We start from the raw sequence: 15849 nt of genomic DNA, 5'->3' as shown, positions 1-15849 counted from the left end.
CCAGAAGTTGAATTAGATTCAAATTCTTACTGTATTTTTCAATATTGCAGCATTTTTGGTTAATATACTCACAAAATGCAACAATGTTGACTAAGCTTGATGGTCTGCCTGTCAAACCAAAGGTCATGGGTTCAGTGGTAACTTTTGCCTGTTAAGAGTTAACCTGTTATAAATACAGTACAATTTACTATATATTTTACATGTCATTGATGAACTTCACTTGTGCTCTGAGATCAACACTATTATTTATTACAACAATGACATGAAATCAACTATGTTTTATAGATAAATTGGTATATTTTTTAATGTTTTTTTTGTTGTTGTTGTCTCATTTATATAATGCTCAGTACCATTTTGTTTTACCTAGCCTAGAACTACAATATATGTATATTCTCTCTTTTTTCTCTTTCAGAATCGTGAGTACGTAGAGACAGAGTACACATACAACGGAATCCCTTTCTCCCGGTCTATGCAGTCTGGTAGTGCACAAATCAGTCCAAGTCCTTCAGCCACCTCAACTACGCAAGGTATGTATGTGATAACCTGTTGATAAAAAGACACCTCCTGGTTTCATGTTAATCAATGACTACATGACTTGTGGGAACTAGAAAATTCAATTATCGTTTCAACATTTTCTCTTCAAGAATTGCCCATTGCAGAAGGAGTTGTGCTATACATTACCAGAAGAAAAAATAAGATCAACACAAATTCAATACCTGTATTGTCAGTGGTGAAAAATTAAGTTGTATTTGAGAGTTGAAGTATTGTGTGATAATAACCCTTCCTATTGGACCTATCACATATAGTTAATGGGTAAACATTGGTCTAGTGGGTTTCACGGTCCTGAAAAGGACCACCCAAACTCGGCGTTTCAACAAATGAGTGACAATAACACACTTGTCAAAAAGTCAAGTTTAGGTGGTCCTTTTCAGGACCCACAATTGCCCACGAAAGATACATGTACTCTTTTTACACAGGCTAAAATTTCCTTAACCCCGTACTATAGGTGGGGCTAAATTGCAATTTAGCCCCACCTATAGTACGGGGTTATTTAACCCTCTTTCTTTTTACACAGCATTTTTGCAAAGTGGGCTAACCCCACCTTTAGTACGGGATTATTTGGCCCTGCAAAAAAGCAGGGTTATCCCAGCAATTGCGGTGCTAAGAGCGATAGTATGGGGTTAAGATCACTAGTGTAAAATGAAAGTGGGCTAACCTTAACCCCGTACTATAGGTAGGGCTAAATGGCAATTTAGCCCCACCTTTAGTACGGGGTTAAGGAAATTTTAGCGTGTGTAAAAAGTGTACGAGTGAAGTACTTGTACTACGAATGATCGACAAAAACCACTTGTCCGGGGTTAGCAAGTTTCGTGTGTAAAAAGCAAGCATTCCTTATCCGGGGTTAGCAATAACAATTTGGCATGTGTGAAAAGGAAAAAAAAATAGTACGGGGTTAAGGATAGTACGGGGTTAAGGATAGTCGGGGTTAAGAAAATCCTGTGTAAAAAGGGTAATGGTGTACTATGAAACCAACTACAGATCTTCTTCCTTGCCATGGAAACCTTCAGAAGTTAAACTTTGGTACAAATGGCCTTGAATATCTGTGCATTCTAGCACAAGTTTAGGTGGTCCTTTTCAGGACCCACAATTGCCCACGAAAGATACATGGTGTACTATGAAACCAACTACACATCTTCTTCTTTGCCATGGAAACCTTCAGAAGTTAAACTTTGGTACAAATGGCCTTGAATATCTGTGCATTCTAGCACAAGTTTAGGTGGTCCTTTTCAGGACCCACAATTGCCCACGAAAGATGCATGGTGTACTATGAAACCAACTACACATCTTCTTTGCCATGGAAACCTTCAGAAGTTAAACTTTGGTACAAATGGCCTTGAATATCTGTGCATTCTAGCACAAGTTTAGGTGGTCCTTTTCAGGACCCACAATTGCCCACGAAAGATACATGGTGTACTATGAAACCAACTACACATCTTCTTCTTTGCCATGGAAACCTTCAGAAGTTAAACTTTGGTACAAATGGCCTTGAATATCTGTGCATTCTAGCACAAGTTTAGGTGGTCCTTTTCAGGACCCACAATTGCCCACGAAAGATGCATGGTGTACTATGAAACCAACTACACATCTTCTTCTTTGCCATGGAAACCTTCAGAAGTTAAACTTTGGTACAAATGGCCTTGAATATCTGTGCATTCTAGCAAAACCATACACATGCTAATACTATTTCTATCTTTCATTATTTTTCTATTATTTCTGTCTTTTTTTTGTATGTTTGTTCAGATAAAAACAGCCAACCAACAGGTTGTTGTTCGAGATGGGCCCAGGGGCGTCGCTATGAAGCAGCTGGTACCGAGGACGAAGATAACAACCTCAAAGAGGTTCGCGTCAACGAAAGCCACACACATCGAAAGCCCTCTCCAAAGAACACCCCTAATAAACGGAATGACCTCACCCTCACTGTCCTTCCTGAAATGAATTGCAACACCAACATCAATACCAATACCAACCCTACGGTAACCACCGCCATCGTGTCCACCTTACCAACACCAACCAATGGGGTGGATACAGAGTCTATACACTCCACAGTGAGTGCAAGCTCTAGTCCACAGGGCAGTAGAGGAAGTCCAAGGGGAAGTCCACAGGGCAGTGCTGGAAGTTCCAATGTGGTGCAAGTTTCTGCCTTATAGCATCGCTTGGGGCCACTAGAGCCTCATCTTACCCTGTATATATAAATACCCCTCGGCCATGTTGTGAATGATGTTAGTAACACCTCCATATCTAAACCTATTAAACCGCAAGTGCATAAAGCAAGCAACCTAAACGGCAATCACGCAGTCGTGAGCAGCACGTGTAATGATTTATCTTAAATTATTCTTGAGAAATCTACTCTTTCATTTATCAGTTTGTAGTTCTCATGGATGTGTGTCTTTACTAAGAATTATTTATGAGAGGAAAGTTTAATTTGACCATGATTTTATGATTATGGATATGAGCTTAGTCATTTTTATAATTTTCCACTACCAGGTCCTTTTCTTTTAGTTGTTTGTAATGCAGTGTGCGTGTGTGTGTTTTCTCTGTACATATACTGATGTGCCCAGTCTTACTGCCTTGTATTAAATTTGTCATATTTTGACTTGCCCTTTCAAGACCCCTGTGCCTTTTGATCTCTAAAAAAAATCCTCTAAAAATTCAATAAATCTGAGACAAATATTTTGGCTGAATCATTCATAAGATGTCATACAAGAAAAGATTCCCACTTTATGTTTTAAAAAAGAATTACCTTCTATATTAATCTAAACAAACAAAATTGATTTGAAAATCATTCAATGTTCTCGACTCAAAATGATTTATTCTGAAAATTACTTGAAACCATATATAATCGTTTTACCTCATTTGCCCTATTCATCAGAGGCAGCAAAAATTTGTCCAATTTTGAGACCTAGTTTATGCTCAGTAAATTTCAAAAAGGAACAGAAAATATACAAGAGCCACATTTATATAAGTTGGCAGCTATTATACATCCCCATGCAAATAATTGAAAGGGCAACATGTAGAAATAAATGTTTGTTTTGCGTGAATGGGCAAAAAATAAAGAATTCATTTGGCAATAATTTTAATTTGATCTCAGAGCTTCTTGTAGCAAAAAGTGATTATTATTTGCAATGACTTTTATTTATTTATATTCCTTTTTATTTTTTTTCTTTATTTTCCCTGTCAAATATCATACAGCCCTTTCCTCTCTCACAGTGTAGATATAGATTGAAATGCTTTTGGTTTATTCCTGACTGTCAGGAATGCCTTATTATGTTTTATATAATATTACCATATTGGTGATTGTATGAATATATGTATTATGTAGTTGTATAGCATTTCAAAAATATTGCAAATCTTTGTTTATTTTTATTTCAGATCTGGTCCATGCTGCCTTATACTAAAAAAAGGACAAGATAAAAATGTATGCATGTACATGTGGCACTTGTTTGTCATTCTAAAAAAATCACTATTTGTTTTGTTGTTTGCAACTGTGTCATTGTAATTTTACATCACATTTTATCCAAAGTGTGTTATAGCAATTTTTTACTTTTTCACCATGGCATAGTCTTTATCACAGTGAAATAGTGAAAGATTAATGGTTATTTTTTGTATTATTGTTGTAACAGCTATTACATTGGATGTATATCCTCCATGATATTTTGATTCATTTCATTAGTTCATTATTTTGTGTAATTCTCTGGGTTTTTTCTTCCCAATTATAATGAAGGGTTTCATTTACAAGCAAGTTGTCATTTATGTACATTAATAATGAACAAATTAAAAAGTCTCCAAGAATAGAAATCATCTTTAAAGTTCTTAATACATCATAAGTTTTTGAAGATGAGCTATTCTTAGAAATGTAATTAAGAGTAGAGATCAAATTTAGTTCATCCTAAAATTAGAATTATGCAATGTACCAATGTCTTTTTAGTTTATAATGATTTTTAAAGTTTAAAGGTTTTAATTGACAGAAGCAATTTAGTTTATCAGAAAATAAACAAAAAATATTGGTTTTCAAAATTAAGAATGACTTGCAAATCGCAGAAATATTTATGACTAATGATGACTATTAATAATCAAATATTCCATTTTGTCAAGGATATTTCCATTGCTAGTAATCAAATATGACAATGTACATTAGCTTTTAGAACATCTTAATATATACCTGAATAATTACTTTATAGATGTACTAAAACAATTTTCCCGCAATTGATATCATGGTGTTGTGTCTCTGATTAATGTAGCATCAAATTACTCCACTGAGTAACAATGAACTATACATATCCACTAGTCAATATGTCAGATGTATATGCATCATGTATTATATATATGAGTTATAAAAATATATATATATATATATTTTACAAATATATATATATATCTTTATGTGTGTATTTTTACTTCATTTTCATATGGAAACATATATCAGGATTGTAAATATGATTGTATAGTAGGATTGTGGGCTGTTCTTTTATTGAGGGTTGTATAGGAAGAATGTAATATGTATTTATTTATGTATGGAATATTTTGTTGCCTGTAGGAATATAATGCTCGTATATATATATTAATTTGGCGCAAAGATATCACTCGGACGTTGTTCTGCTGTGTTCATTACAATATTATTATTATTATTATAATTCATCAAGAAAATGGATGGGCATATATCATTCATTTATTGGAAAGAATCAAGTATTTATCATCATCAAGTATGTCAAATATTTTATTATCTGATTTGGACACCAGGCTCTTCCATTTATTGAAAAAAAACTGTACAAAGGAAATGTGAGAGAAAATGTTATTTACATGTATGTGTTGTTGGGACTGATTATGTGGAAATGTGATTTTATATGAAATGTAGTGCTAGGAATTTATAGTTAATGGGATTTGAGCATTGTTATCAAAAAATGATTACTATTGGAACCACATGTATTTCGAGTTTTTAATGATGTTTTTAAGTATATCATCTATATTCAAAATTTATTGATACTGCTGGATAGATAGTGGGAAACTTCAGAACTAGTATATACATGTATCTCAATTTTCAATCTTATTATCAAAGTAATATTACAAGATAGATGTGCATTTATGCCCCAAGTCATTTTTACATTGTATTTTCTCTTGACCCCACATATATTTGATGAAAAAATAATCATGTAACATATTGTAATCAGGAAACATGTATGAGATGGGGGGGGGGGTAGGATGGTGAAGATGGAATGGATCACACACATTACTTATATCTATGTTAACATATCCTTCATAATTATTCAAACACTATTTATCACAGTTATATACATTAGGGGAATGATATTCTGCCATTAGTCAGGGAAGATGAACCTGCACAATTATAGGCACGATTGATTAGGTTAAATCTGCTATTAGTGGGAACCAAAAGATTCTATCAATTTCTCTCCGGCCAGTTACTCCATTTTAGTTTTGTTTTATTCTGATATAACTGATTTTGGTATTTGTAAAGTTCTCTAAAAGGGAGCATCAATCTAGTGTTCAGAGAGACGATCAAGAAAAATATCAAGTCTGATCCATCTCATTGGAAGGGAAAGAGAAGGGATGAATCATATCAGATAGGCTTTTATCCAATCATTACAATGAAAGTGGAAGATTTGAGTCACAAACGCTTACTTTTCACATTCCCTGCTTATTGCACCTGTTTATATTGCCCCCATTTAGCTCCTCTTTTGCTGGAAAATGAAACCCAATTTTTAATGAGAACATCAAATAAGTGATTCAATTTAATATCAGCTGTACCTTAGAAATGATCTTAATACCTAGTTCAATACATTGAAACATTCTTTTTTAACTTTTTTTACTGTGTTAATGTCTCTTTTTTGCAACTGTTTCTATTACTTTGACATTCTTTCAGGTGTCTGCTCTCTTAGCCTATTTCTCCTTTTCATATTTTTAATATTTCATCAAACAAAAGATCTCTGCTGTGGTCGAAAATTTCCCCATGCAATTATTCACCATTTTGGTATGTAAAATTTGTTTATCAGAACAATGGCCATAGTGTCCATTGTATTGAATTCAATTGAAGATGTTGTAATTGAGGACTTATTTTTACTTTAAACTGAATGTTAGGAAGTATTATGCTTGACTTACTTTTAATTGAAAATGAATGTTAGGAAGTATTATGCTCACATTAGAATTTCTTCCAACAATTACATTTATTTTCTATATTGGAGATGTTCATTTTCCCATCAAATTTCATGCAAACCTACTCAATGTGCAAATGAAAAGTTCAAAAGCAGCCCTTGCTTCTGCATGACAGCCCACTCATTGACGGCCGTGTTGGATGTGTAGGTTGCCTCTAGCAGACAAACGCGGGGGGCCTCCGGGGAACAGTTTTAGCTTCTCGTTGTGTCGAGGTTAGTGCCCGAGGGACGGCTGTCTCCTTGTGACGTTAATGGCAGCCTGGATACGCAGCCTCTGCGAATATCCCCCCCCTTCCCTCACAGCCGAGCCATGTTGCCTCCACCCACGGAGATATCTTGGTTTAGTTATTTCTATTCAAGCTACATCTGATTATGTACAGAACCATGCTTGCTGTGTCAGAGAATACCCCTTTAAGAACACACCAATTTTCCCCGATTTCTTTGGATGAGGTGTAATCTTTGTCCATTGTATAATTACTTCAAAATGTGAATGTCAGGAAAATTAAGGCAATCATACAACACCTGTCATAGTGGATTAATTTTAATCCATTGATTTTAAAAGCAGTTACAAAATAATGCTATTTATTTTTTTTCTGTGTCTCTGGGAGATCTGAATATGCCTGTGGAATTATTTCCTAATAATTATGTTCTAGACCATAATAAGAGTCAGGTCATTTTCTTATTGAATACCATTCTCTCCTCTTATTTCCTTTAAAACCAGACCTGCAACCTCTTGAGAGGGAAAACTAAAAACAACATAGAAGAAAGAAATAGTTTGCAATTTTAAAGTGTCATTTTGAAATTGAAATCTTGTGTAGATTTCTTTTGTAATCTTAGAGGAAATTTTAGAGTCATTTGAGAGTTCCTGTATTTTGATGTTACTATAAATTTGTCTGCATTCCTTACATCAAAATGTAAATAATGCAAAATCTCAGTTTTAAGCAATATTCTATTTTTGCTTTTTCTGGTTTCCTAACTATGTCTTGCTGACAGATGACAGGTAATATAGTCTTAGACTTGAGCTACCTGTGTCAATCAAATGCTTTATTTTCTTCTTTCCCTTTACTCTTGGGCTCAAAATCAACCAAATGTTAAAGAAAACTCTAGCATTTAATCAAGTTGACAAAGATTCAACCTCAATGCCATAATTAGATACCCATTTATCTCTGGTATAGAGTAAAAACAGCATTTACTATATTAGGTATCTTATCTAAATGGAAACCTATGCTCTGATTTAGAGGACATTTTATTTTATTTCTGATTCTGTTTTCCATAGATTAATAAATTAATATTTAATTTCCAGGTTATAAAAAGTTTATTTTAATGAGTGGATTATCTACAGTAGATTTGAACTGATTAATATTGTATTTCTCCTGTACTATATATATATATATATATGCATACATCCTACATAAGGGCGAAGTCTATGAATGGGTTTATTCCATCATAATACACATATAGACGTAAAGACGAAGGTAGAGGGTGTTAAGGATTATTGCGAACATTGAAAGAAGACCAAAATAAATTTGCCTTCAACACAGATGTAGATAAATATATATATATATATTAAAATACAAATTCATCCTGGGTTTATGTATGATGCTTAAACAAAATGTTTCTTAGTCATTTTAAAGGGCAAGTGGTGTCAGAAGAAAAATAAAATTGTCTTCTACCAAAAATCCATTAACATTTATTAAAAATGAAACTTGCTGGCAGAATTAAATTTGAATTAGAGATTTATCCAAAGAAAACTCACTATGTATTATACACGTAGATAAACCATCCTTAAATGAAAACAAAAAAACAACAGCAGAATGCATTTTATAAGACAGTGGGTAACACATTGCTTTCTATTGAAAGTCAAAGCCTTATTGTATTCTTGTAGACAACATGTATTTATATTTAGTAGTGGATAACTATGTAAACTTGTATATAGACGTATCAATCATCTAATGAACAAAAAGACACAGCTATTGAGATGAGAAATACATGTGTGACATTCTGTCTCCATGCGATTATATGTATCTATCGTTGTATTGTATACAAATAGAGAATGTGAGAAGACCGAGCACTTGTAGCAATGGTAAATGTGTTGGAATTATTATAAATGTATCTTATTCTCATTTGATCTCCTTAGTTGGATTCAAAGGGTATTATATGTAAGTGTATTTCCACATGCTATATAACATTCAATGTTGGTGTTGGTGAATTTTATCATCATACTTGTTATTCAAGCAGTGGCTATTTGTATGAAATACATATATGCACATATAAATCATGTTTTAACATTTTCATTTCAAAATCTGGTTTTAGTCATTTCATATCTTGGCAAATGTATAGTATATTATCTTCACTATGTTATGTACGGAATACATGGAGACTGCATTTGTATTGTGAACTGGCAATGCTACGACATGAACACTTAGCGAAAAAGTAGAATTTTCTCTTGTAGATAATGATGATATTGCTAGTAGATAGATTTTTTCAGGCCCAATTGTCTATTTATGCCTACATTTTGATAATCATGATGTTTTGTTTTAAATTGGGCAGTTATTTAGGATTATTGACTTATCTACTATAGCTTTTGGAATAGGATCATGTTAGCTTGAGAATTTACAAGTGCTCTCTATCTTTTCTTTTTTCCCTCTTCTCTAAGACTGTTTATTTCTTGTCTGATGAGAGTTCATTTTTATTTTGCGAGGCCACAGTCCAATAAATGTATTCTGGTTCCACAACAAAGTGATTCTGACTATCAAACTGTTTTTTGTTTTCCTTTTCTTTGTTTCGATGATTGTGTTTGGAGCTGTTTAATGGTTTTTTTTTGAAAAAATATTTTTTAGTTGTGATGTCTACTTGAATCAAATTTATTTCGGGAAGAGAAATATATTTCTAGCAAACACACTGACTTTCATTATATTTTTGAAAAACTGAAGAATATTATGAAAGCCTGTTTCAAGTTTTGGTAAATCTCCCAAAATGTGTATGTCATTAATCCTTATCACTACTAGAGTATATGAATGTCTATGCCCTAAATTATGTATGATTTGGAGGATATGAAATATAAATGTGTTTGATTTGATAAATTTTGTGATTTTACATGAATTTTATTTTGCCTGATCAAAATTGAATATATACATTTTTCATCTTTTTTATATAAAAAACATTTCTCAAGCATGGTATGTTGTGAAAAATGACAGGATATAATCTCTGTCCATAGTTTTCTGATTTCCAATCACTACTTTTGCAAGAAAAATGCTCAAAGTGGTCTTTTAAAGAAAAATGAAAATGTAATGAGAGGGAAAAAAAAGATATTCAAAAAAGTATACATATGTCAGATGAAAAAAATCATAAAGAATGAACAGATAACAGATAAAAAAAAGATAGAAGGGCCTCTTCACTTTTGTAAAATTGAAACAGTAGATGATACTCGAGTGTTATTCTCATTGATCGTTTACCAAAGCTTTAGATTGGCTTCAATAATTAAGAGAGAGTTTGAGTTTTAGATTAGATGATGAAGATAATGATGGTGATGATGATAAAATGGACAATGGTGGTGATGTGATAAATAATTAATGATAATAATGATGGTGATAATGTTGCTGATGGTTGATGACCAATGATGCTAATGGTGATACTGATGTTGATGGTAATGACTGATATTGATGCCAATTGAAATGTTCCCCTGTCATGTAATAATGAGGTTGAAATCAATAATCAAGCCAGGGATAAGAATTTTATTAATTGGTTGAAATAAATAACTCAGACTTTCTATATTCATTGTCAAATACACACAAAAAAGAAAAAGTAATTTATTTCTAATTTCAAACATAACTATCTTTATTGCAGTACACCCTTGAACTTCACATTAAACTAGATCATTTTGTTGTCAATGTTTTAGCTTACAATAAAATCACCTGTTCAAGTCAATGAGGATCAGGATTGTTTCCTATATGATGAACAAAACCAACCCCTCCTAAAACTCAGCGATGAAATGGCGTTTAACCATGCCTGATTGCATCTAAGAGGACCACTATGGTACATTACACTTCCATAGATAACATTTTGTTCCACTCCTTTCATCTGGCTTTGCATCCCTCTCTGTGTTGCTATCAGCTGGCATCCAGCCACGATTTGCAGTCTTCAATTGATTTGGATGCTGTCTGACTGGTAATAGTGCTTACCTACGCCATGACCTTTTCTCAAAGATCTAACCATGTCTAGACCATCTTCAGCAGCGATCCGTTCAACTCCCCTAATGTACATTTGGGATATAGTTTGTATGATTATGGCACAATATATTGGCTTTCTTGTATCAGTATAAAGCTCTACAACCAATGTTCATCCCTCCAGCTTGATGCCACCACCCCCCCCCCAACAACTCCTTGTTTATTACGAATGTCCTAACACACTGCACCGCATACCAATTTACCCATCTTTTGCGATGCAATCTTCTCCCTAGTAGAAACGATGCATTGAGGATTGTATTATTACTTTTTAATATTTGAAGAAAATGAAAAGGGCATGATTCAATTTCAATCTCTGGACATTTTCTGAAATCATCTCTTTTCATGGCATGTTTATTGACTCCAAAAATCAAGTGTATGCATGTTGTTCAATAATGAAACGGATTGCAAAGATATTGATGGAATAGATGTACTTCTGTGAAGTATTGAAATTAATTACTTTTACACATCTCACCATCCACCTTCCCTCTATCACCCCTTCATTTTCATTTTGCAATCCATTTATGTTTCATGATTTTCATCAACCAAGCATTATCTCTCCACCTCTCTCTTTCCCCTCATTCATATCTCATGTTCTTTAGATAATAAATGTCATTATAGTTCAAAAAAATAAAAATTTCTCACTTTATTTCCCTTCAGTTCTACCTCATGTTCTCATAAAAGAATTTTGTTATAGTTCCAGAAATTTCATTTATTTCCCCAGAACACTCATTCATTCATAGCTAATCCCCTTGATCGTTGATTGTGTTTTGAGCATTAAAATTTGATTTAGTATCTCCAGTTTGAGTTAATGAGTCCCTTAGTTGTTGTTATAAAAGGGAGTCCTGATTCAAAACATCTCAAACCTAATCATCTATCAAGATTCTGCATGCATTTACATTTTAAGCTATATTCAAGATCCTCCCTGGAAATGAATCAGGAATTTTTTTTTACAAGGGTTGATATAATCAAGATAAAAAAAAATCTTATATAAGAATAGGATAATGGGATTCTCACAATAACATGTGCCTCATAGATTGAAATGATGAATAAAGATGGGCACCAAGAAAAATCTTTGCTTTATCATCAGCTATCTTTCTTACTAATGTTTATTTCATATTACTATGTGTATTGAATCTCATAGTACTTGACAGGGGGTACTATGTAACAAATGGGCTATTTCAAACATTTTGGTTGCTAAATATTCAGTCCCCATCCCCTGTATCTTTTTTTTTTGTTGGAGGACACATTCACTCCAATTTTTCTGTATATGTATAGTGGTCCTAATGGCATTTGAAGCATGGCATACAATCCCCCTCCCCCCCAAAAAAAATATTTGTTCTAGCAATGCAATGGTCATAGCTTGAATTATAGGGGGATAAGAGAGAAGCAGCAAGCTGCAAGAGCGAATCATGTTCCCACTTATTTCTTATTTCCTATGTATATTGAATCATGCGTGTCTCCTGATAAATTAATTTGCCACGCTATATTGGCTGTCTGTGTGTGGTAAGGGTAAAGGACTTCAATCCTGAATGAGGAGGAATGTCATTAATCGACTCGGGAGAGGAGGGAAGGAGAGGGCCCTGCAGTAAACTATGTGTATTCTGCTCCTTAAAATATGCCCTTTAATACTTGAAGAAAGATAATATCTTAATGCAATGAAATTGTAAAAGAGAAGGGTGTGTTCTTTATTAAGTTATTTTTTTACCTTTCTGATTTCTTTTAAAAACAACTCAATTGATTTGTTATCATTAAGAAAGGAGTCTTATTACCGCTGATATTGCATTAATTTGCTGATTGCCATATGGATTCTGATTATTCATTAAAACACATAGCTAAAAAAAAATACTTTTATTTTGTATTACCTTACGCCACATTATTGTGTGACCAATATACTTGTACATATATGTAGATAATGCTCAGTTGGGAAACATCTAGATAATGTATAGATGGGGTTGGTAACCTTTACTCTTTAATAGCCATAGAGAACATGTGTAGCTAATTTGTGAAATTAAGCAATTGGAAATAAAACAGTGAACAGATATCAATCGTCAATACACAACATTATCTTCACCATTTCCCCTTTGCTGTATCATGCCTTAGAAATGGATGAAAATAACAAAATATATAGGATTAAACAAACACACAGTAAATATACTTTCCTATTACATAAACTAATACTACTATTAATCCTTAAAGCGAAGTATGTTGTTCTCTTAAATTCAATTACTTCCCCTGGTGATTTCCTAGAAATTCCAGGCTCATATATGATGGGAGAATAACAAGCTCTGTGACAGTGAGACTAATCACTTTCCTTGAAATGTGTAATGGTTTAACCTTGCTCTTTGGGTGTGAAATCAATCTATTTCTTAAGGATTAAAATAAGTAAACATAACTTTCGTTTATAAGACAAGGTAGACTACCATCAGACTTAATTTGTTCAAGCTCAACAAATATAAAGATATGTTCTGGACATGAAGTTAATTTTTGGAAATCTCAAATGATTGGGAAACATGAATGATCAAAATGCACCTAATAATTAGAATATGCTCATTTTGGAATGACTAAACCATCAGAAGTTAATTACTTAGTATATTTGTTGTTTTCGATTACACTCAAAATTAAAGTTTGGTCTGAATGTTTCAGCTGTATTCTTTACATTTTTAGTTGTATTTTGTCACATTTTAGCAGTATTTTTATAATCTGAATAATATGGCAACTGAAAAGCAATCCTTCTTGAAAACAATAATTCAAAGCTTTTCCTTTAATAGTAATTCCCCTTTAAGATTCTGCAATCTGCCTTTCTAAAGAAGTTTTAGAACTTCCTTGGAACAACTGGAGCAATTTTAGCTTTAGATTACAAATTATTTTGGATTATTCACATTCAGAATGCTGAGATCTTGATAACCCATACTCGCTCCTTAAAAGGTCTTCTATATAGAATCGTCCTTGACCGTCATTGGATCAAATCTGTTAGCAATTATAAACAATGCTTTTGTGACACTCAAGAGACTATGCTGAATATAAAATGAGGCAATCAGCTAAGAATCAGTATTTTAATGAAGAAAATTACCTAGAGGGATATACCAAGAGCTATTTATAGAAGCACTTATGGAGGAGTCAAGTAAATCTTCCATACTTGAACCTTAATGCTAGCTCCACTCCCCATAGTGATATTATCATGATATAATTCAATATAAATATGACAATTTTTTCTTCTTGTTTGTTAAAGTTTATAATAAATTGCATTCTCCTTTAATTTGAATCTGGTTTTAGGGCATACAATATACACAAAAATAAATTCAAATCAACCGTGCCGAATAACAACATTGTGTGCTAATTGTTTTTTTTCAAAGCATATGCAATTGCAAACATTTCTTCACTCCTTTAAGGGATTATGATTCAAGTTCAAGGTCATATGATATAATGCTGATTATCTTTCTCCAATAAATCACAAATTATTTTGAAGGGGAAGGACCATCAACAATTGTGTGGTGTTAGTGAGTTTTTGCTCCATGATGCAGAACAGATTTAAGAACATAGAAAATGTATTATCATATGCCTTTCATGACAAAGCACAACTAAGAGGCTGTTCTCACTACGTTCCTAAAACTGGTTTACTGGAAACTAGTTTAGTGGAAACTAGTTTAACGCGTAGTGAGAATGGTCAAAGCGGTCTTGGAAGCGATCTTCCAAACCAGTTTGGAAAACCAGCTCGCGATGTAGTTTTCAAGATCGCTTTGCCTCGTAAAACTGGTTTTAGCGTAAGTGAGGACACAACCGTTCTTCGGGAAGCGATCTTCGCACATTTTGAGCGCGCTACTCCACACAACAGGTGTAGAATGCCTATGCTGTGGTTTCGAATTTCGCGCGAAACATCTCACCTCACTGAGAGCGTTTCCATAGCAACAAGAGCGCTTCACATGAAACCACTTTCGTGTGATCAAGTGAGAACGCTAGCAAAGCGATCTTCCAAAGTGGTTTCCTGAATCGGTTTGCAGTAAACTAGTTTTAGAAAGCGTAATGAGAACTGCCTCAAAGATGCCATTGTTGAAAATTGGTGAATCAAAATATCAGTTTCGTCTCAGACTGTGGATAAGCAATGTTTCATCAGCTCCAAAACTTAGGACAAAACTGATGTTCTGGTTCTCCAATTTCGGACAAAGACCTCCCAGCTGGTATTTTTTTTTTTGGGGGGGGGGTCATTTGAAGGGCATTATCCAGGCCTCTACAAAAATTTTTTTTGTCACTTGCCCTGTTGGGCAAGTGATGAAATAATTTGCTTGCCCGATAGAAAAAACTGCTTGCCCAATTTTTAAAATAATTTTTCATTATGACGGCACTACTCTTGTTTTTATTAAGGTATACAAAATAACAATTGAGAATCATGTCCAGTATAAAAGAACACACATTGAAAAGGATATTTTCAGCAACGTAGGCCTAAGTCTTTACGTTTATTTTGGAGAAAAAAATTCATTTTTTTATGGGTATTTAAGGTTTTAAAAAACCCTTCAACAAAAGTTGCTAAAATTTCATATTTTGCATCTTTAAATCCATGAAATTGCTTCCTGCGTACCATATTTCCTTAGAATTGCTTTCATTTACCGTAGTTAGAAAAGTAAGAAAGCCAGTGAAAAATGTTCAGCTCTTTATTGACTCGGAAAAAATTATTTTATCATCAAAAGTGGAGTGGCTAAAATTTCACATTTTGCATCTTTAAATCCATGAAATGGTCATTTATTTTCCATATTTTCTTGTTTAAAAAAAAATATTTGGAAACCATCAAGTCTTTTCTTCATAATTTTATGATGTTCCACTCTGTCAATAATTTTATCTACATGTTTTCACATGCTACTTTTTTATCTATTTTGAGGAATACCTGTTCACTTATTAATGAATTA

General features: G+C 33.3%; 1 protein-coding gene across 1 annotated transcript; it reads left to right on the top strand.

Annotated features, from left to right (window-relative positions):
- Positions 1–392: 392 nt before the first annotated feature.
- LOC121410585 lies at positions 393–9468 on the top strand. Its single transcript, XM_041602768.1, has 2 exons — positions 393–527; positions 2302–9468. Exons 1-2 carry the CDS (start codon positions 470–472, stop codon positions 2706–2708), a joined length of 465 nt encoding a protein of 154 aa, XP_041458702.1. The 5' UTR covers positions 393–469; the 3' UTR covers positions 2709–9468.
- Positions 9469–15849: the final 6381 nt, after the last annotated feature.

This window comes from Lytechinus variegatus, chromosome 3, assembly GCF_018143015.1.
Source record: "Lytechinus variegatus isolate NC3 chromosome 3, Lvar_3.0, whole genome shotgun sequence".
NCBI classification, from domain to species: Eukaryota; Metazoa; Echinodermata; class Echinoidea; order Temnopleuroida; family Toxopneustidae; genus Lytechinus; species Lytechinus variegatus.
The sequence above is the reverse complement of the archived record's forward strand: the minus strand, read 5'-3'. Positions and strand labels throughout refer to the sequence as shown.